This window comes from Aethina tumida, chromosome 6, assembly GCF_024364675.1.
Source record: "Aethina tumida isolate Nest 87 chromosome 6, icAetTumi1.1, whole genome shotgun sequence".
In the NCBI taxonomy this organism is placed as follows: Eukaryota; Metazoa; Arthropoda; class Insecta; order Coleoptera; family Nitidulidae; genus Aethina; species Aethina tumida.
This window is the reverse complement of record NC_065440.1, coordinates 16800304-16824624: the sequence shown is the minus strand read 5'-3', so window position 1 is coordinate 16824624 and position 24321 is coordinate 16800304. Positions and strand designations below refer to the sequence as shown.

The window sequence follows — 24321 nt, the reverse complement described above, 5'->3', positions numbered from 1 at the left end:
ACAAATTAATTAAATACTCATTTAATTATTATCATATTCATTCTTACAACTTTTATGCTTAAAACTAGTTATTACTCTTGTTTCAGGATATAATTATAAAATATATTTTATAAAAAATGTTCTATGTCCAATGATTAATGGGTTGAGAATATGTGTGGAACTTCTTTTCATCGACATTGTTTCTATACATTTACTAATGGTTCTCTTTTTCATTATTTATGTCATTTCAGACTTATATAAATCAGAGTTTTCTATATTTTAAATTTAAAAACATGTATTTCTCAAAATATGTGAAAAAAATGTTTTTGATGTCACAAATAATGTAATAAAAGTATTGTTTAGGAAATGTCAGATAAATTAATTAAATATTCATTTACTTATCTTTTTATAACTTTTATGCTTAAAATCATTTATTATTGTTGTTCCAGACTGTGATTGATGTTTTATAGTAAAAGTTCTGTGCCTAATGATTAATGTGTTAAGACAAATTCTTGTAGTTTTTATGTAAGAATCTTGTTCTGGGTCATCAATCCGACCAACAAACGGCGGTGGACACGAAACGGGACCGTGCGGAACTTCATTTCGCCGACATGTGTTTTAACGCTTCCACTAATGGTCCCCATTTTTACCATTCCCGTCACTCCAAGACCCACATAAATCGTAACAGAAATTTAATTAAGAAAATCTTTCGCAAACAATGCGATAAAAATTTTCGCCCGTCACGCCCACGCATCGATTGACGTGGGCGCCTAATTGTTTACGCCAAACAATCGAATCGGCCTAACCCGATAGAAAAAAAAAATAATAAAAATTCAGTCACGTACATCGGAAAACATGTGTTAACGACGTGCCGAATTCGGACGACTTTTTAATTAATCCGAAATGAGAGAGACCATTGTCCACGGCTCATTTACAAACGGCGCACGGCTTTGGAAATTTTTGTCCCGGTGCACGACACATGTTTGTGCATCATTTTTGGCCCAGAAACAGATGTTTTGGTGGCACGTTAATTGCTTCTGGACTGGAATTCGGGATGATGCATTGGTGTAAACAAAATTCCTTCGTTTCGTATTTATCTTAAGACTTTTTAAGGTCTGAGCATGATGTTCCCGCCTCACGACTGTTTTAAAAGCTGTTGGTCATTGTCGATTCGTCGTCTACCAGCTGGGCCAGCCGATTATCCTTCGGGTTTCAAGTAACTCACCTCCTGTGGCTGATGTTGCTGCTGGTAGCTATTGAAACTGGTCGTTGTCGTGTGACTTTGCTCTTCTCATTGTCGGAGAAGACGGTCGATTTGGCCTGTCAACAAATAATCCCCTTCAGACAACAAACCACCCTTCTGGGGGCCATACTTACGGCTTCCTTCCTGAGCAGAAGTCCCTTGTGTGGACTCCGGGTTCGTACTTCTGGCTGCTTCGGTGCTACAGTTCCATGCCTGGACTTGGCCTTGCCGTTCAGGTTCTCCTTGCTCCCGCTGCAACGAAACGATTTTGTTACTTTCATTGAGAACGCATCTCGTTAACAGGTGAGCCCTTCGTCCGAAACCAGTTCGACGAAGCCGTCCGGTCGTCGACCATCGAAATTGTCGATCCGACGGAACGGTGGGCGTACTTCAGACGGCGTCGTCTGTAAAATGCTCGAGTCCGGCGTGGGATTCTGCATCGAGTCGTTTCATCCCTTATATAGTCCAACAACATGAGTAAATGGTTGATTTAACCGGTACCACCTGTTGTACTTAGCACCACAGATTGGCTAAAAATGTAATCACTGGGTCGACAACCCAACGAGTGACTGTATGACGTTACCAACGTTTATCTGTAATTTGTCATGTAACCTCAGTTAATCACTGTTTATTAATAAACGTCTGTTTATCTGTTGTGCGAAGCTATGAGTATTTTAGCATTTTAATAGTAATAATTTGTTGTGTAAAAAATTGTTGTAGGCCGGTTAATTGTTAACCTTGCGAAACGATAACGAAACAAGCGTATCTGTTTAATGTACGTTAACTTAAATATTTACAGTGAATGTGGGTTAGATAAAAAAACAACAATATACGGAATTCGTGCCACAGTGAAACAACGAATATGTTTATAATTATAATGAACTTATGCTGGAAACAAATCAATAAATCGTGTTCAAATACTTTACTTCAAAATTGGGGCAATATAATGTTTGTTTATAAGCTCAAAAGATCAATAATGTAAATTTTAACAATGATTAACTACTAAAATAGTAAAAATTATAAAAATTAATTTAATTTTAATATTTACATTAATCCATGTGATTAAAATATTAATTAATCAATTATCAATCAATTATAAAAATAAAAAAATATATTGGAATCATTTAATTTTAATTAAATTAAATTAAACTAAAGATCAATAATTTTAGAGTCAATATTGACAATTTTGATTGATTTTTCAATTACAATAATAATTAATTTTAAAACTCATCAAAAATTTACAGAATTAAATATTTAAAATACAATTTAAAAAAATATTTAAGCAAATAATTTCTTTAAAATTAGAACAACAAAATATTTTTTAATAACTTAAAAGATCGATAAAAGTAATATTAACATTAATAATATTCAATAATAATTAATTATTAAAATCATCTATAATTTACAGAATGAAATATATAAAATACAATTTAATTAAAAAAAAAGTTTAATAAAATTAGGACAATAAAATATTTTTTATAAACTAAAATAATAATTTATTTATTCAAATTTCAATAAATAAAAAATTTGGTAGAATCAAATATTTAAAATACAATTTAATTAAATAAACTTTAATACAAATGCCTTCTTTAAATTTAGGACCATAAAATATTTTTATTAACTTAAAAGATTAATAAAAGTAGTATTTATTTTAATAATTGATTTGTTCAGTTTTAAAGAGTAATTCAATAATAATTGATTATAAAAATTATCAAATAAATTTAAAAGATCAATAATTAATATTAATAATTGATTTATTCAATTATAAAAATCATTAAAATTGACAGAATCAAATACTTAAAATTCAATTTTATTTAAAAAAAACTTTAATACAAATACTTTCTTTAAAATTACGACAACAAATACATTTTTTATATGTAATAATATTTATACAAATCTTTACTGTAAAGTGAGGCCAATAAAATAATTGTTTATAAACTTAAAAGATAAATAACAATAATATTAATGATTAATTTTATCAAAATTTTAATAATAATTAATTAATAGTTGTTTTATTCAAATTTCTATATTATTTAATTCAAAATATTCAAACATTTACAGAATCAAATAAATTTCTTTAAAATTAGAACGTTAAATATTTTTTTTTACAAACTTAAATCAATAATGTTAATACTATTCTTTACTTTAAAATTAGGCCAATAAAATATTTGTTTACAAACTACAAAGATACAAAGATAAATAATATTGATATTAAAATTTAATTTATATAAATTTTAATAATAAACTATTATTGAAATCATAAAAATTTACAATTACAATATGTTTTATTAATAATAATAATAATTAATATTTTAATAATAATTATTGAAATCAAAAAAAATTATTATTATCGAAGTACAAATTCAATAGAAACAAATTTATGTTTAAATAAAAATTAAAAAAGTTGAGGGGGCACCCGGGTTTGAACCGGGGACCTCTCGATCTGCAGTCGAATGCTCTACCACTGAGCTATACCCCCATGTTTTCCTACTTGCAAAATCTTCAAATTTAAACAACTAATTCACAACTATTCCATTTATTTATTGTAATATCTGACTAAAAATAAACAAATGTCACTCTTTCGTTACTAAGTTATGTTAAGTTTATTAGTATTGACATTTTAAGCATTTTTAATTATAGAAGTCATTTATTGCTATTTTAGAACACGTTGTAGGCAACCACTAGTACATCTATGTGTAAAGATTGCCTACCCACTGGTCACAAATTTGCTGCTTTTATGATATAATAAATCACACACTTTATCGTAATATAAACAATATAAATAAATGAATTACTTATTATGTAAATAATTTAATTGTTAACATAATGAACAGAAAATTACTGGATCAGTAACCTTACTTGGTTTAATTTTAAAGCAAATTTATCAATAACTGAATTGGATCCAGTACCACTTGTTAATTCTAATTATAGTATATTATATTACATTTTTGCTTTGATACTATCTAATAATATGTAATATATAACACTAATAAATCATGAGCACATAAGAAAAGTATGCAAAATAGCCGTATTAAGGTGGTACCTGCTTTACTTATCTTGGAAATGTATTTTTATCAATGATTAATAAAATAATGGGTTGGACTAATTCGATTATAATTTACACACAAATAGTGCATTTTATTTATTTACCTTAAACTGAAAGTACCCTTGGACTTCTCATCCTTTTTCTTCCTGGCAAGGTTCCTCTGGGTCGGTTCCTTCTGCAAAACATTACGCACTCAGTACATTCCTCAGACATGATAAACATTCATTATTAATCATTTCTACAGCAATTACAGCAAAACGATAGCAGATTAGTAACTTGTTAATAAACAATTTCACTGATACAACAACATTCTGCGTATAATAATAATAATCGTAATAATTTCCTGCATCAGTATAAACTGCATATTTACATTATTACGTTAATTAGCAGGCACAATTTGTTGTACACGAGGAATTCATTAATAACCCCAACAACAAGGAAAAAACATTCGTTTCGGATTGTTCTTTGCCATCAATCTAAATTAATGTGATTAATGAAGTTTTACGTGATTTATTATTGTTATTAGATGGAAAGTGCGGGTTCAATAAACCGCAGGCGAACGCGGGACGTTGCCGGTACGACCGAGGTACGTACTTTATCCCAAAAATAGTCGAAAAGTCCCATTTTTATTAGTTGTTTGCCATTGATTTTAACACACTCACTCACAGGTAGGACACAACACTGAGTGTAATTTATCAGATAATGTGAGTTATAAATGTGTTATCTGTAGATGTTATCAGTAAACATCAATAAAAATCGTCAGGCTAAATAAATGGTACGATTAAGTAGGTTAGATGAATGCAAAGTAGGCTTATTCCTTATCCGGTACCACCAAATCCAATCCGGAGAGTACCGTACTCACTCCTCGAGTACGTTTCACCATTTTCAAACCGTACCGGACCAACGGCGATTCCTCACGAGCAACGTGCAAAACCGGCAGTACCCGAAGGGTACTAGCATCGAAGGCGCGCGCGTGTTGTTGGCCTCTGGGTCGCGATTTTCCAGTTACGTTTCGGTTTTATGTTAAAAGACCGATACCGCTAGGGGTTCGGCTTCCATCCCGATCGTACGGTACTCGACGCGCGCCTCGCGCGCAGGGCCTTTGCCAAGGTTGCGTGCGGATGTGTACGCAAAAAACCGGATACGTACGTCGGGGGGGACTGCCGCAACCGTCTCTCGAACGGAGCTGGCACGTGTAAATTTAGAAGGGCACAAGAGCCAACCATTCCGTTTACGCAACGTCGTATTTATAACGGGTCTTATTTGTGTGAGGAATCCTCCGGGATTCGAAATAGATTTGTCCTTGGACCGTCTTGCACGATCACCTGCAGGATAATTGGTTCGTTACGTTTCCCCCTTTCGGCGGTCACGCAATCCCGATTGGCGTTCAAGGCTTCGCGGCGACGGGGTGTTATGTCACATGTGTGTGTTTCCGTCTGGTGCACACGTGGGATGTTCTGGATATGTGTGTGTGTGTGTGTATAAACAAACAATTTTTTACAATAAACAAATTGACGCGTATTGAATTTCGTGCCGGTTGCGAATTTAATACTGCCGGTATTCGATTACTTCTGTTGTTTCAATTGTTCGCAATTTTTGATGTGATAGTTTAGCATTGATATTAATTTTTTTGTTGGTGGAATATTTAATTACTTGCAGCTGACTGCATGGGAACAAAATCTTGGTCAATAATTTGCTAAGCAAAGGGTAGTACCCACAAAATATTGGACAAATGGAAAATTAGAAGGTGGAAGTTTAATCAGAGAAAGAAGTACCAATAAAAATTTAGCCAAAGAGGAAACTGAAATATTTAATCAGAAATCAAAACGTAAGAAAAAGTACCTTAAAAAAACTGAAACTGTAAATTGGAATAAGTTAAAATATACAAAACATTGTACAAAAGGAAAACTAGAAGACAGGATTGAAAGAAGACAATATTTTGGAAAAGTACCAACAAAATATTACTCAAAAAAATAACTGAAAGATTTCATTGGAAAAAGTCACAATGTAGGAAGAAGTACCTTCAAAACATTACACAAAAAAACTGAAACAGTTATTCGGAAGAATTAAAAATATAGAAAATCTTTTACAAAAGGAAAACTAGAAGACTGGATTGGAAGAAGACAATATATTAGAAATAGTACCTACAAAACATTATTCAAAAAAGAAACTGAAAGATTTGATTGGAAGAAGTCACAATGTAGGAAGAAGTACCTTCAAAAAATTACACAAAAAAAACTGAAACAGTAATTTGGAAGAAGTAAAAATAGAGAAAATATTGTACAAAAGGAAAACTAGAAGACTGGATTGGAAGAAGACAATATATATTGGAAATAGTACCTATAAAACATTACTCAAAAAAGAAACTGAAAGATTTGATTGGAAGAAGTCACAATGTAGGAAGATGTACCTTCAAAACATTACACAAAAAAACTGAAACAGTAATTTGGAAGAAGTAAAAATATAGAAAATATTGTACAAAAGGAAAACTAGAAGAGTGGATTGGAAGGAGACCATATATTGGAAATAGTACCTAAAAAACATTACTCAAAAAAGAAACTGAAAGATTTGATTGGAAGAAGTCACAATGTAGGAAGAAGCACCTTCAAAACATTACACAAAAAACTGAAATAGTAATTTGGAAGTAGTAAAAATATAGAAAATATTGTACAAAAGGAAAACTAGAAGACTGGATTGGAAGAAGACAATATATATTGGAAATAGTACCTATAAAACATTACTCAAAAAAGAAACTGAAAGATTTGATTGGAAGAAGTCACAATGTAGGAAGATGTACCTTCAAAACATTACACAAAAAAAACTGAAATAGTAATTTGGAAGTAGTAAAAATATAGAAAATATTGTACAAAAGGAAAACTAGAAGACTGGATTGGAAGGAGACAATATATTGGAAATAGTACCTATAAAACATTACTCAAAAAGGAAAACTGGAAGATTTGATTGGAAAAAGTCTCAATATAGGAAGAAGTACCTTCAAAATATTACACAAAAAAGCTGAAACAGTAATTTGGAAGAAGTAAAAATATAGAAAATATTGTACAAAAGGAAAACTAGAAGACTGAATTGGAAGAAGACAATATATTGGAAATAGTACCTATAAAACATTACTCAAAAAGGAAAACTGGAAGATTTGATTGGAAAAAGTCTCAATATAGGAAGAAGTACCTTCAAAATATTACACAAAAAACTGGAACAGTAATTTGGAAGAAGTAAAAATATAGAAAATATTGTACAAAAGGGAAACTAGAAGACTGGATGAGAATGAAACAATATATTGGAAATAGTACCTACAAAACATTACTCAAAAAGTAAACTGAAAGATTTGATTTGAAGAAGTCACTATGTAGGAAGTAGAACCTTCAAAACATTACACAAAAAAACTGAAACAGTAATTTGGAAGAAGTAAAAATATAGAAAATATTGTACAAAAGGAAAACCAGAAGACTGGATTGGAAGAAGACAATATATTGGAAATAGTACCTACAAAATCTTACTCAAAAAAGAAACTGAAAGATTTGATTGGAAGAAGTCAAAAATGAAGGAAGGAGTACCTTCAAAAGATTGTTCAAAAAGGAAGTTAGAAGGATGAAGTGGAAGAAGTCTTCTAGAAAACCTTTAGTCGAATAATTTATGGGTACTTTTTCCTAGTAGTTGCAAAATAATAAAAATAGGATGGGTGCAATGACTTCGCCGATTCCTTAATTGCATTTTTCCACTCGTAATCGTGCCAGACGATTATTATGCGTGGCAATCGACGATCTAAATCGTCTATGGAATTCAATTAAACGCAGTATCGATTTGCCGTAGTCGTGTATAAGCAAAAATCACGATTAACAGCGTTTTCTTGATTTCTCCCATCCGCATGCATATTCAGAGGCGGCATATGGACAATGGGAGGCCGCCGGCCCATTATCACATAAGTTATGGGCATTTTTCTACCGAAACCGGTATAAAATTAAAATAAACGTGGCCATTTTCTAATTCCGTTAGTTCATTAGTAAACCAAACAGTATAACATGGCCACCTTGAAATAAATAAACGATGCTACGATATAATGTTGTTAAATTTAGCTCGCTGTTTTTCCGCCAACCGTTCGATCGTGAAGATTTTTCCCAAATGATTAATTTTATTTTTTTTCACACACACAGCTGACACGCCAGACCTATTGTCTAATTAAAATAAATTGCATCTCGACCCAGAATCGAGCCTAATTGGTTAATTAGTGAGAAAACGCTTTGCGGACCGGATCCGATGATTTTACGCTCCGGATTACGATTTGAAATTTCCTCGTTTACGCAAAAGGGAAAAAAATTGTTCGGTTTCGTTTATGCTCTAATTGTTTTTGGGCAGGATGGTTAACGCTCCGCCGTCATGATGCGTTTTGTAACTGGGCATACGTTTCACAACGGAATTGTTGAAGATTTTCAAGTGAAATCACACATTCTTCAAACTTTATTATGCCTAATAATAAAAATTTTATCCCTGTTATAATGAAGGAAAATCATCAGCGAGAATTTGCCAAAAATATCACTAAAAACAATTAAAGACTTTGAAACTAGTGTCCAAAATAGCCCAAACCAAAGATATTAAAATGGAAGAGATTATCAGTAAGAACTATTAAGAACTTCTACAATTAATAAGAACACAAATTCTTCAGACATTAATGAAACTAGAGTACAGCCAAAATAGCTTAAAATAAAGAATTATTTGAATCATAATTGAAGAGATTATCAGTAAGAACTATTAAGAAATCTTAAGATTATCAAATAGACAAATTCTTTAAAGTTGATGAATGAAACTAAAGTGTGGCCAAAATAACCCAAAACAAAGATATTGTTTCGATTATAAGGGAAGAGATAATTAGTAAGAACTATTAAGAACTTCTACAACTAATAAGAAGACAAATTCTTTAGACATCAATGAAACTAGAGTGTAGTCAAAATAGTTTAATATAAAGAGTTATTTGAATTATAATTGAAGAAATTATCAGTAAGAACTATTAAGGAATCTTAAGATTAACAAGTAGACAAATTCTTGAAGTTTAATAAAACTAAAGTGGGGCCTAAATAGCCCAAAACAAAGATATTATTTCAATCATAAGAGGAAGAGATTATCAGTAAGAACTATTAAGAACTTCTACAACTAATAAGAAGACAAATTCTTCAAACATTAATAAAACTCGAATGTAGGCAAAATAATTTAAAATAAAGAATTATTTGGATCATAATTGAAGAGATTATCAGTAAGAACTATTAAGAAATCTTAAGATTAACAAGTGGACAAATTCTTTAAAGTTTAATAAAACTAGAGTGTAACCAAAATAGCTTAAAATAAAGACTTATTTGGATCATAATTGAAGAGATTATCAGTAAGAACTATTAAGGAATCTTAAGATTAACAAGTAGACAAATTATTTAAAGTTTAATGTAACTAGAGTGTGGCAAAAATAGCCCAAAACGAAGTTATTGTTTCGATTATAAGGAAGAGATTATCAGTAAGAACTATTAAGAACTTCTACAACTAATAAGAAGACAAGTTCTTCAGAGAATAATGAAACTTGAGTGTAACCAAAATAGCTTAAAATAAAGACTTATTTGGATCATAATTGAAGAGATTATCAGTAAGAACTATTAAGGAATCTTAAGATTAACAAGTAGACAAATTATTTAAAGTTGAATGAAACTAGAGAGTGGCCAAAATAGCCCAAAACGAAGATATTGTTTCGATTATAAGGAAGAGATTATCAGTAAGAACTATTAAGAACTTCTACAACTAATAAGAAGACAAATTCTTCAGACATCAATGAAACTAGAGTGTAGTCAAAATAGCTTAAAATAAAGACTTATTTGGATCATAATTGAAGAGATTATCAGTAAGAACTATTAAGGAATCTTAAGATTAACAAGTAGACAAATTATTTAAAGTTTAATGTAACTAGAGTGTGGCCAAAATAGCCCAAAACGAAGTTATTGTTTCGATTATAAGGAAGAGATTATCAGTAAGAACTATTAAGAACTTCTACAACTAATAAGAAGACAAGTTCTTCAGAGAATAATGAAACTTGAGTGTAACCAAAATAGCTTAAAATAAAGACTTATTTGGATCATAATTGAAGGGATTATCAGTAAGAACTATTAAGGAATCTTAAGATTAACAAGTAGACAAATTATTTAAAGTTTAATATAACTAGAGTGTGGCCAAAATAGCCCAAAACGAAGTTATTGTTTCGATTATAAGGAAGAGATTATCAGTAAGAACTATTAAGAACTTCTACAACTAATAAGAAGACAAATTCTTCAGACATTAATGAAACTAGAGTGTAACCAAAATAGCTTAAAATAAAGACTTATTTGGATCATAATTGAAGGGATTATCAGTAAGAACTATTAAGGAATCTTAAGATTAACAAGTAGACAAATTATTTAAAGTTTAATGAAGCTAGAGAGTGGCCAAAATAGCCCAAAACGAAGATACTGTTTCGATTATAAGGAAGAGATTATCAGTAAGAACTATTAAGAACTTCTACAACTAATAAGAAGACAAGTTCTTCAGAGAATAATGAAACTTGAGTGTACCCAAATTGGCTTAAAATAAAGTCTTATTTGGATCATAATTGAAGAGATTATCAGTAAGAACTATTAAGGAATCTCAAGATCAACAAGTAGACAAATTATTTAAAGTTTAATGAAGCTAGAGAGTGGCCAAAATAGCCCAAAACGAAGATATTGTTTCGATTATAAGGAAGAGATTATCAGTAAGAACTATTAAGAACTTCTACAACTAATAAGAAGACAAATTCTTCAGACATTAATGAAACTAGAGTGTAACCAAAATAGCTTAAAATAAAGACTTATTTGGATCATAATTGAAGAGATTATCAGTAAGAACTATTAAGGAATCTTAAGATTAACAAGTAGACAAATTATTTAAAGTTGAATGAAACTAGAGAGTGGCCAAAATAGCCCAAAACGAAAATATTGTTTCGATTATAAGGAAGAGATTATCAGTAAGAACTATTAAGAACTTCTACAACTAATAAGAAGACAAGTTCTTCAGAGAATAATGAAACTTGAGTGTAGCCAAAATAGCTCAAAATAAAGATATTGTTTGGATTAATAAGTAGACAAATTCTTTAGAGTGTGGTCAAATAAAGATAGTGTCTTAACCAATGAATGAACTATTAAGATTAATAATAAGACACATTCTTTACAGTCCAAAAAAACATTGTATATTCTAATTCTGTACGAATATTTGGCGGTCCACCGTACGTTTGTTTTGAGCCCAAATCGGTCGACAATAAACAGTACCGCATGTGCCTTCTTCGCAAAACCGATTAGGCAATCGTATCGGGACCGGCTCTGCATACGAAACTATCGTTTTGTGGGTGTGCTTTGCGAAAGGTTATTGCACTTTTTCGTTGCATAAATTTACATCAGCGAAACGACAACATCGGGATCGATGTCCGATCGATATTTGATCGATCCTCAATCGCTTCCTGTACCAAAAATAAAATCAATCGATTGTGTTTTTGCGTATTTGGAGCTTTCAGCAACGCCAGACTGGATGTCTGCACACACACACACTCGAACAAACAGTTTGGCGAGGCAGGTCGGATCGATAGTGCATTAAAGGCACTAACGCTTTGTTGTAATTGTCGTTTAATCGGGGGGGGAGACGTGTACCCAAGGCTTGGTGTCTTTATGATTTACGGCCCAATTAATTCATTCCGCCAGTTGAGCCAATATTAATTGACGGGGGTGACGAAACAAGGGTTGTAAGATGAGGATAGTTATGGCGAATTCCTCCACAACCGATGTTACGAGCCCATTCAAAGCAACAACGGCCCCGGACTTCCATAAAAGCAGCTCCATTGATCAATCAATCGGCTCTCCCTCGGGCCGGCTAAAACGGCCCAAGCCTCGCATAGTAAACAACGCAATTTCTCGTGTCATAGGTCACTTCTATAAGTAAAGAATGCGCCGCATTTGAGATCATCATCTCCTATTTGCCCGTTCTTATCTGCGTCTCACTATGGACGACGACCCTCGGGTCACCGTTCAACTTTACCTCAAAGGCCTCGTCGTGGAGCCACCGCACAGGGGATGCACTGAGACACCGACAAACAAGGCACAAACCACCCTCGGGGGTGGTGACAACCGCACGCACTCACTGACCGTCGACGCGGGGTGGTTTCTGGACAGGCGACTTAAACAAAAACCACCCCGTAGGTGTCGTCGGTTCGGGTGAAGAGATAGGTGGAACGCGGTCCGGACGGCGGAAGCGTAAACAAAACAGCGCGCAAACCCGACACGAAGCGGCCGTGGACTGGCAGAAGAGGCGTTTTAAAAGCACTGCGGCGTTGCCGGCGTCGGGGACGCTTTCGGTTTTGCGTTGCGCGCATGTGGTAGGGTAGCTTTTGGGTGCGGGTAAAATGTAAAATGTGTCCGGTTGTGCAGTGGACAGGTCAGAATTGTACGGGGTGGGAAGGTTGGTGGTGTGAAAGGGTGGTTTTGTCGGCCGTCCGAGGAAAGGTGAGAGATGGTGATCTTCAATTTGAGGGATGAGGGTGGAAAGGACGTTATTTGTAAAATGACCAGTTGGAAAATTGTTATATGTAAAAAAAAATAAATTATAGCATTAAATATTGTACGAACATATAAATCATAAACAATATAAAAAACATGATTATAAAAAAATAAAAAATAATTTTGAAAGAATATATATAATATAACAAATTAAAATAAACATAATAATAAGTAAAGCAAATGTAAAAAACATAAAAAGAACCTGAAAAAAATGTATTAAACATAATTAAAATTGAATAATTTATGAACAAAAATTGCAGAGGGATACATAATCATAAATATAACAAACATATAGATATTAATTATAAAAAAAATTAGAAAAAACATGAAAAAAAAACAAATATACAGAAAATAATTTAAAAATAATTAAATACTTCTATTCTGTTGAAAAAAATTGTGTAAGAGAAGAGAATATGATCATAAAAATATTTTAATTTTAAAAACTTTGTATTATATAAAAAGTAAATTTAGTCAAATTTGAATAATATATAATTAAAATTTGTGTAGGAGAACATGGTCATAAATAAAATAAACATAGATCTTGATCATAAAAAATTAAAAAAAGAACTTGAATAAACATGTATTCTATAAAAAAATAAAAATAAACCTGGTTAATATTGAATAATATTTGAAATATATATATATATATATATATATATATATATATATATATATATATATATATATATAATCATTAATAGAATAAATATACAGAAAATAACAATATAAACAATTTGAAAATAATTGAAAAACTTGTATCCCATTATAAAATTAAAATAATCGTGGTTAAAGTTGAGAAACATGCGAAAAAAATTGTGTAAGAGAAGAAAATATGATCATAAAAAGATAAAGAATTTTAAAAATCTTGTATTGTATAAAAATATAAATAAATTGAGTCAAAATTGGACAATATATGATTAAAATTTGTATAGGAGAACATGGTCATAGATAAAATAAACATATAGATCTTGATCATAAAAAAATTAAGAAAAGAACTTGAATAAACATGGATTCTATATATAAATAAAAATAAACCTGGTTAAAATTGAATAATATTTGAATATATATATATATATATATATATATATATATATATATATATATATACATATATATATATATATATATATATATATATATATATATATAATCATTAATAAAACAAATAAACACAATATAACAATATAAACATTTTGAAAATAATTGAAATACTTGTATCCTATTATAAAATTAAAATAAACATGATTAAAGTTGAAAAACATGCGAAAAAAAATTGTGTAAGAGAAGAAAATATGATTATAAAAAGAAAAAGAATTTTAAAAATCTTGTATTGTATAAAAATATAAATAAATTTAGTCAAAATTGGACAATATATGATTAAAAAGTGTATAGGAGAACATGGTCATATATAAAATAAACATATAGATCTTGATCATAAAAAAAATTAAGAAAAGAACTTGAATAAACGTGTATTCTATAAAAAAATTAAAAATAATCCTGGTTAATAGTGAATAATATTTGAAAAAAATATATATAATCATTAATTAAAACAAATATACAGAAAATAACAATATAAACAATTTGAAAATAATTGAAAAACTTGTATCCTATTATAAAATTAAAATAAACATGATTAAAGTTGAAAAACATGCGAAAAAAAATTGTGTAAGAGAAGAAAATATGATTATAAAAAGAAAAAGAATTTTAAAAATCTTGTATTGTATAAAAATATAAATAAATTGAGTCAAAATTGGACAATATATGATTAAAATGTGTATAGGAGAACATGGTCATATATAAAATAAACATATAGATCTTGATCATAAAAAAAATTAAGAAAAGAACTTGAATAAACGTGTATTCTATAAAAAAATTAAAAATAATCCTGGTTAATAGTGAATATTTGAAAAAAATATATATAATCATTAATTAAAACATATATACAGAAAATAACAATATAAACAATTTGAAAATAATTGAAAAACTTGTATCCTATTATAAAATTAAAATAAACATGATTAAAGTTGAAAAACATGCGAAAAAAAATTGTGTAAGAGAAGAAAATATGATCATAAAAAGATAAAGAATTTTAAAAATCTTATATTGTATAAAAATATAAATAAATTTAGTCAAATTTGAATAATATATGCTTAAAATCTGTATAGGAGAAGATGACACAAGTAAAACAAACATATAGATTTTAAAAAATATAAGAGAAAACTTAAAGAAACATATATTTTATAAAAAATAAAATAAAAACTGGTTAAAAATAAAAAAAAAATTAAAATAAACAGGGTAAACTTGAAAAACATACCGAAAAATTGTGTAGGAGAAGAAAATTTTAAAAACTTTGTATTGTATAAAAAATATAAGTATATATTGTTATAAATTAATATTATATAAATAAAATTGTGTAGGGGAACATAATTATAAACAAAACAAATATAGAGAACATGGTCAAAAAAAAATAATTTCAAAAATAGTAAATGATATAAATCTATTAAATATGTTTAAAAAAATTTAATAAACATATAAAAATTGTATAAAATATTATAAGTAGAATAAATGAAATAAAATAAATAAATTTACAAAGAATTTGAAAAAACTGTAAAAACAACAACAGTATTTAATAAATTGCAAAGAGTTAATAAAAATATAAAAATAAACGTACTTAAAATAGAAAAATTAATATGAATAAAATGCGAATTAATGTGCACGAGAACACGATCATAAATAAGAATGAAAAAAATAAATAAAATTTACATAAAATTATACACCATAAATAACGAAGATTATGAGCTAACATTTTAAATATCACGGTTACTGTACAAGTAAAATATACATTAATTATTTCAAACCTATTAATTAACAACTAACTCTGTTATTCGATAATATATAACTTAGTCAAGTATGTACAATAATTTTTCAACGCCTCTAGGATAATAAAAACAACAGCAACAACAACAACATGAGAAACCTGTCAATGTTAAAGTCATTACTATTAAATAGCCGTTTACAATTCGTTTACGGAGCAACTTCAAATAGTTTCGCAACGTCGTACAAATTCATAATTCGCCGTTCGGTTACGCGGAGCGCATGCGCAGACGCCCCGCTAACTATTTTCCGTTGGAACGCGCCAAACGGTGCGCGACCAAAAAATTGGCGAAAGCGCGACGACGCCGTTTCCACCGTGCGACGACGCATCGCGCGTTCCCGAAACCCATCGGCTCGAAACCGACGATAAATAAAATGTTGTTTGTTTTTCGAGAGGCACTGAAGGCAAAACATAATATTGCAGTTACGGTACGTGTTCCCGCAATTTATTGTTATTATCCAGTTAAAGGGGATCCGTTTTGTTCGGCGCTTCTGTTTGTAAATAATGGCTTAATTAATTGCGTTTGTTGCAGGAGAAACTCGGCCGATTGTCAGGAAGGAGTCACGTCTTTAATTAGGAAAAAGGAAAAAATGATTAATTTAATATGTGTTATAGGGGAACGTGAAAATAAATATACAAATAAAATTACGCTGTTAATGGTGAAGAGTACATGAAGGAGGACTTGATCATAAATAAAACAAATGTACGGAACATTCTCATAAAAAAAGAAGAGTGTGACAAAATATGTACTGTATAAAAAACTATAAATAATTTAGTTAAAATTGAATAAAATATGAATAAAAATTGTATAGGAGAACATGATCATAAATAAAACAAATGTGCAGAACATAATCTTAAAAAAATAATAAAAAAAAGTGTAACAAAATATGTATTGTATAAAAAATATAAATAAATTTAGTTAAAGTTAAAAGAAGTATGAATAAAAATTGTATAGGAGAGCATGATCATAAATAAAACAAATGTGCAGAACATAACCATAAAAAAATAATAAAGAAGTGTGTGACAAAATATGTATTGCATAAAAAATATAAATAAATTTAGTTAAAATTGAACAAAATATGAATAAAAATTATATAGGAGAACATGATCATAAATAAAACAAATGTGCAGAACATAATCAAAAAAAAATAATAAAGAAGTGTGTGACAAAATATGGATTGTATAAAAAATATAAATAAATTTAGTTAAAATTGAACAAAACATGAATAAAAATTGTATAGGAGAACATGATCATAAATAAAACAAATGTGCAGAACATAACCATAAAAAATAATAAAGAAAAGTCTGACAAAATATGTATTGTACAAAAAATATGAATAAATTTAGTTAAAATTGAACAAAATATGAATAAAAATTGTATAGGAGAACAAGATCATAAATATAACAAATGTGCAGTATAAAAAAATAATAAAGAAGAGTGTGACAAAATATGTATTGTACAAAATATATAAATAAATTTAGTTAAAATTGAACAAAATATGAATAAAAATCATAAATATAACAAATGTGCAGAATATAACTATAAAAAAATAATAAAGAAGAGTGTGACAAAATATGTATTGTATAAAAAATACAAATAAATTTATTTAAAATTGAACAAAATATGAATAAAAATTATATAGGAGAACATGATCATAAGTAAAACAAATGTGCAGAACAAAATCATAAAAAAAATAATAAAGGAGAATGTGACAAAATATGTATTGTATAAAAATATAAATAAATTTAGTTAAAATTGAACAAAATATGAATAAAAATTGTGTAGGAGAACATGATAATAAATAGAACAAATGTGCAGAACATAACCATAAAAAAATAATAAAGAAGAGTGTGACAAAATATGAATAAAAATTGTATAGGAGAACATGATCGTAACTAAAACAAGTGTACAGAACATAAAGTAAGGAAGAATAAAACTGTATAGATTAATAAATAAATAAATATTGTTCAACTTGTACATTTAAATTTTATATACAATTTAATTTAATTTGAATTACCATTTCTATTGATAGTTTGAACAAATTTTGATTTAACCACAAAGAATACAACTATTTAATCCACCACACTTGTTAGTACTCAATAAAGCATCTCTGGTTAACAACTTATCAGATTATTTGATTATCTCTTGTTCAGGTGACCCAAAAAAATCAATTGTTATCGACAAAAAGTAAATTCGAATCTCAACAATTAATCGACATCATCAACAACATTGTGTGGGGTATTTAAATGCACACTTTCTACCCAACAATATGAATGAACTTGTTACAATTACGTATCGAAATCAACTTTCTCTCTCTCTCTCTCCATCTCCACCGAAAACAAACCCCCACACATGTTCGAACAGGTGTCCACGTCCACCCGGCACACGAACTTACATGCATTTTCGGCCCTTCGCACCATCCACACACATAATACAGTTCACGCACCCGAAACACGTACGGCACGACTGCAAATCACTCGTTCGTATTTTTATTTTTGCCCACCGTAAGTAACATAAGTAACAATGTCGGAATATATAAATAATAAGCAGGGGTATCGCCTACGGTGTATCGATTTTTAAAACGCCGCCGATTTGCAATCGCAATTACCCACGTGCGCACATGACGCGGCCGCCGCCGTTCGGCCGCCGAAAGGGGGCGAGAGTCGCCGCCGCGGCGGCCGGGAACCCCCGGCGCCGCGTAAAAACGCGACCGCCGCCGAAAATCGATTCGGACACGGACTTTCGAGCGTGTGCACGTCGGTTGACAGTTCGGCGTGTTTACGTTTTTTTCTCCGTCCACATTGTGGACGTGCCGTACTCACGTTGTCTCCGTCCGACCCGTTGAGATTGTTAGAGACGTACCGCCATTGTTAAACTAAACGAAACAAACGGGCGACGTTTTGTAAAAACCCGCGCCGTTCAAAACCCAACAATGTATGCAACTAAGGTAAATACTAAAACTACTCACCAGAACCATTTTAAACGACGCACTGTGTCGGAAGTTTACGGCGAACGTGCCCTTTGGGCTCCGACCGACGCCGTGATATTTATAGGTCGGACTTTCGCATCGAAAATAAACCAGACGTGTCAGTCTGGTTTGTTTAATTCGTCGGAGTTGGAGTTTACGATTTGTTTTTTAATTAATATCGATCGTTGGGGTTAACGCTTCTTAATTAGGCGCCAAATTCTTTTAGGATTAATTCGTTGAAATGGCGTCTACTGGTAGGCAACTGGTGTTACTGCGGTGTGCGGGGGTTGCCTATGTTGATATGTGAAAATTTTATTTTGTTACATTACTATGCATATTAAATAAATAATTTTTGTTATTAAAAAATTATATATATATATATATATATATATATATATATATATATTGTTATAAAAATATCGATTTTATTAATTACACATTTTATTAATTAATTTTTAATAATTATAAGAATTATATGAACATTTTAAATTTATTAATTTTAGGGATTAAAAACTTTTTGTTAATATTTCAAATGTGCAAAATGACAATATTTAATTACTTCGTTTATTTTGTACAATTATTTATTATTTTTTACCGCTTTAATGTATACAGATATTACTAAAATTAACAGTTTTGAGTAAAAACTAAATTAACAGAAGAATTTTTAGAAATTTCAAAATATATTGATTTTATTAGAATTTATTAACAAATTTTAAGGACAAAGAAATTTATATAATATTCAAGACTTAAAATATATTAAGATAAAATAAATTTGAAAGATTGGCGAGACTATTAAATTTTTTTGGTTCTACAAAGTCTTAAATGAGTACTAAATTAGCAGAACTTTATGAATTTTTAGAAATTTCAGGATTTATTGATTTTATTTACAAATTTTAAGGACTAAAAAATTTATATGATATTCAAGACTAAATTTGGTATTATTTTTTAAGCTCTTTACCTAAAATTAGTAAAATTTGCAGGACTGGAAAGATTTTAAGAATTCCTACGAAGATTTATAAAGTAATATAATATTTAATAAGATTTAATTATTCATATCTGAGTAAATAAAATATGTAAATCTGTTCATTTTTATCATTCCATAAAAAATATTCAAATACTTATAATATATTTGATCAACAATAAAAAGCCGATTCCACCATAATTTGAATAGGTTTTACAAGAATTAGGCACGCAAATCAGAAATAAATAAAATCGTTGACATCCTGCTGAATTCCCAAACTATCAAAATGGTTTCTATGCATAAATATACCGAACAGTCTCCACAAGTTAATGTATGTGTGTGACGCATAAATTCGCATTAGCATCGAAACTAAAAAAAAAAATATTCAGATCCTGTTTTCGGGAAATCCACACTCGGTCACACAAACAACACAAAGTATTTGTACTCGTAGAGAAATTACCATTTGTAGATGTGAAAAGAATTTGACAATTTAATTTAACGTGATGATTTATTGAATTTGGTAGCGTCAATTAGGTGTGCTAAGCAGTAATTTTCTTAACACTTCACTGACATTTAGAAATTTCATGCTAAGTATCCAAATAATTCAGTTAATTTTGTTAATTTTTAGGGATAACAATATTTATATAACTTCATTGAGTTTATAATTTCAAATGATACACAAAAATAATCTGATTTTAAATAAATTTAATGAGCCATTTAATAAAATATTGTCATATTTTTAAATTTCCAAAATGTCATCAATCCTGCAAATTGCTAAAGGTTTGAAATATTTTGAATCTTGTATATAATGTAAAAATTATGAGACTTAATAATAATTTATATGTTTTTATTAAATATATTGATTCAGAAAATTTATGTTGTATAGAAATTCCTATTAATAGTTACAATGCAAATTTACCAATCACTTAAACCCGATGATTTATTGAATCTGGTAGCCTTTCATTGTGTGTACAAAGCAGTAATTTCTTTCACACTTCTGCGGCATTTGTCAATTTCACGCTTATTTAACTCAATCATCGGTAAATCCGGATCTTTGCACCAGGAAATTGGTTAATTACCAATGACTGGTATTAAATTATCGATCATTGTTATTAAAATCAGCCTTTTATTAACACCATAAATCACATTGTTCTGTGACGAAACGTTTCGACGATTATCCCGGTATATACACAAAAAAGAATCCAATAAATAATTTATGAGCATTAAATGATATTCATTGTGTTTAAACACGTATTTAGCGTTTATTTAAATTTAATACACATGTGATGGTTGCGATGTGTGTCAAGATCAGTATCAAAGTGCTCTCTTAAAACGGTGACGTTTTGCAACAACAATATAATATACGGACCTAAAATGTTAATAATATTGAAATAAATCCGATTTATTCATGTTTATTTGCTATTGTCGCCGATTTGAATATTTTATTTGTTTACTTTGGCGAGTCAAAATTGCAAAATTATGCTTTTTAATGGGTTTTAATTGCTGAAGATAAATTAGTTCGGGGAATGATAATCGGCAAATTTATTGAGCTTTGCGAAAGCTTTAAGATTTATTAAATTGACATAAATTTTGAATTATTTAATATTTATATAATATTTAAGAATTTCTATTTAATTCAAATAAACAACACTAAGCAAATCAATCATTCAATCAATATTCAGGATAATTAAACTTGTAACTTTTGAAGGTGTCAATAAATAATCCTTATTTGACAAGCTGTACATATATCAAGATTAAATTTATGTGAATTCAGGATGTAAATGTTTTAAAGCTATAATAAATTTGCAGGATTTAAAAAATTATCTTAAGCATTGTTTAAAATGTCATGATTTATACAGTTTGTAACATTTTGGAGTTTTTTCTAAGACTTTTTTTAAGGCATATAAATTTTATATAACATTCAACATTAGAAATATTTTGAAGCTTTAAAAAATTTGCAGGATTGGCAAGAATTACTTAAAATGTTAAGTGTTTATGATTTATTTAATGTTATTGGTTTTGGAGTATCATAAAATTTATATGATTCTTTAATATTCAAATATATTTCAAAGCTTTAGAAAATTTGCAGGACTGATAAGATTTTGGAAATTTAAAAATATGACAAGATTTTATTTATTATGTTGTTTTTTATGTCTCATAACTTTTATATTATTTCCAAGATACATAATATTTGAAAGCTTTAGCAAGTTTGCAGGATTGGAAATTTAAATATATGACAAATTTTGTTTATAATTTTGTTATTTAAGTCTCCAAACTTTTATATTACTTTCAAGATTCAAAATATTTCAAAGCTTTATGTATTCAAATATTTCAGAGATTTTAAGCTCTAAAGCTTTATCAAAGCAGCAGGATTAGCCAGAGATTTCAAATTTATAATCCATAAATCCTTTCATTTGTACTTTCTTCACAAATAAATGTGTTTATTTAAACAAATAATAAAAAACCAACTCAAAACAAATATTCCACTAGACATTCACATTTTGTGGAACATTTATCGACCGCCAACAGAACATGTTTAAGCCCAATTAACACCTCTCCGATAATTTTAATAAAAACGGACAATTACGCTAGATTTGTTAATTTTGAAAGCCGCCATTTTTTCGCTATTAATTTCGTTAAATTGCGAAACTTCAGGTTGCATCTCGGAACGTTATTTTTTTGTTTTTAATTGAATGTCGAAAGCAAGGCGCAATTGATTTAATGGTTTCGGCCGTGAACTCGATTAATAATCATTTTTTTCTTACATCTTCAACAAATCGTAAAAAATGTGATATTTTTCGTTCGAAACATTTAAAAGAGCAATGTTGAAATTTGGAAATGATTTGATTGTGTGTTTTTCGTCCGCACAATGGTCATTGTGTTTGTCTTATTGTCCGCGGGTTTCGTAAAACGTTGAGCTGTTGAATCGACACACGAAAATTGATGAGTAATTATCGAAATGTCAGCAATAACATTTACGTTGTGCGGGGTCTTATCAGGTCAGTAATTGCGACACCGATTAATTTCTGGTTTTGGTTAAATTGCTGTTGGTTAATTAAATTTTTTCGGGTGAATCGAGGCCGAATCGCCGTGAAATCTTCGATGGAATAATTCCTGTGACACTGCCGAATATGGGTGAAAAAAAAAACACACACACACATCATACATTTCCTAAAATAAACAACGTGACATTGAACTTTAAAAGCTAATTTAGTATAATGTACCATAACACGTTCGTTGAAACTAGTATCATCTCATATATTTTATTGGACATTAACATAGGTAAAAACTTGCAGGAACAAATGTCATGTCAGGATTCGAGAGAATGAGACGAGATGGAAAAAATTGTATTTTTAATTTGCATTATTTTATGACTGAACTGGTTTTGGACTGAGAAGAATGGTTTTGGTTAGCAACATCTAAAAATTCTTGAATTTGAACTAATTATCTTGATTATATTGTCTCAGTATTTAATCCTGCGGAAGCTTAAAATAGTAACTCAAAACAATCAATAATTTTATATCTGAACCGTTTTTGGACTTATGAGGAAGGATTTTAATGAAAGTTTTAATAGATAGCATCAAAAGACTGTTGAATTTGAACTAGTTACTAATTAAATACAGTTATTGAGATTGTTTCACTAATTAATCCTGTAAAAGCTTAAAATAGTAACTCAAAATATTCATATATTTTATGTTTGAACTGTTTTTGGTCTTATGAGAAAGGCTTTTAATGATAGTTTTAATTGGTAGCATCTAAAAAGTGTTGAATCTGAACTAGATACTAATTAAATACAGTTATTGAGATTGTTTCACTAATTAATCCTGTAAAAGCTTAAAATAGTAACTCAAAATATTCATGTATATTGTGTCTGAACTGTTTTTGGACTTATGAGGAAGGCTTTTAATGAAAGTTTTAATTGGTAGCATCTAAAAACTGTTGAATCTGAACTAGTTTCTAATTAAATACAGTTATTGAGATTGTTTCACAAATTAATCCTGTAAAAGCTTAAAATAGTAACTCAAAATATTCATGTATCTTATGTCTAAACTGTTTTTGGACTTATGAGGAAGGCTTTTAATGAAAGTTTTAATTGGTAACATCTAAAAACTGTTGAATCTGAACTAATTACTAATTAAATACAGTTATTGAGATTGTTTCACTAATTAATCTTGTAAAAGCTTAAAATAGTAACTCAAAATATTCGTGTATTTTATGTCTGAACTGTTTTTCGACTTATGAGGAAGGCTTTTAATGAGTGTTTTAATTGGCAGCATCTAAAAACTGTTGAATCTGAACTAGTTACTAATTAAATACAGTTATTGAGATTGTTTCACTAATTAATCTTGTAAAAGCTTAAAATAGTAACTCAAAATATTCATGTATTTTATGTCTGAACTGTTTTTCGACTTATGAGGAAGGCTTTTAATGAGTGTTTTAATTGGCAGCATCTAAAAACTGTTGAATCTGAACTAGTTACTAATTAAATACAGTTATTGAGATTGTTTCACTAATTAATCTTGTAAAGCTTAAAATAGTAACTCAAAATATTCATGTATTTTATGTCTGAACTGTTTTTGGACTTATGAGGAAGGTTTTTAATGAAAGTTTTAATTGGTAGCATCTAAAAACTGTTGAATCT

General features: G+C 29.3%; 1 protein-coding gene and 1 non-coding gene across 5 annotated transcripts in view; both read right to left on the bottom strand.

Moving 5' to 3' along the window:
* The window catches only part of LOC109602107 (cytospin-A), a 35138-nt gene extending 16339 nt beyond the window's left edge, over positions 1-18799 (bottom strand). For 2 of the 4 annotated variants that reach the window (XM_049969261.1, XM_049969258.1), the window contains exons 1-4: positions 4863-4926; positions 4373-4443; positions 1357-1474; positions 1205-1299 (exon numbers count right to left, since the gene is read on the bottom strand). In XM_049969261.1, coding sequence (XP_049825218.1) covers positions 1205-1299; positions 1357-1474; positions 4373-4443; positions 4863-4892 — 314 coding nt within the window. In that variant the 5' untranslated portion in view covers positions 4893-4926. Of the gene's footprint in view, positions 1-1204; positions 1300-1356; positions 1475-4372; positions 4444-4862; positions 4927-18145; positions 18192-18718 lie in introns of those variants that run through there. The other 2 variants (XM_049969259.1, XM_049969260.1) reach the window with 2 other exon arrangements.
* On the bottom strand, positions 3630-3701 carry Trnac-gca (transfer RNA cysteine (anticodon GCA)). Its single transcript has one exon. It is a non-coding gene; the product is annotated as a tRNA-Cys (tRNA).
* Positions 18800-24321: the final 5522 nt, after the last annotated feature.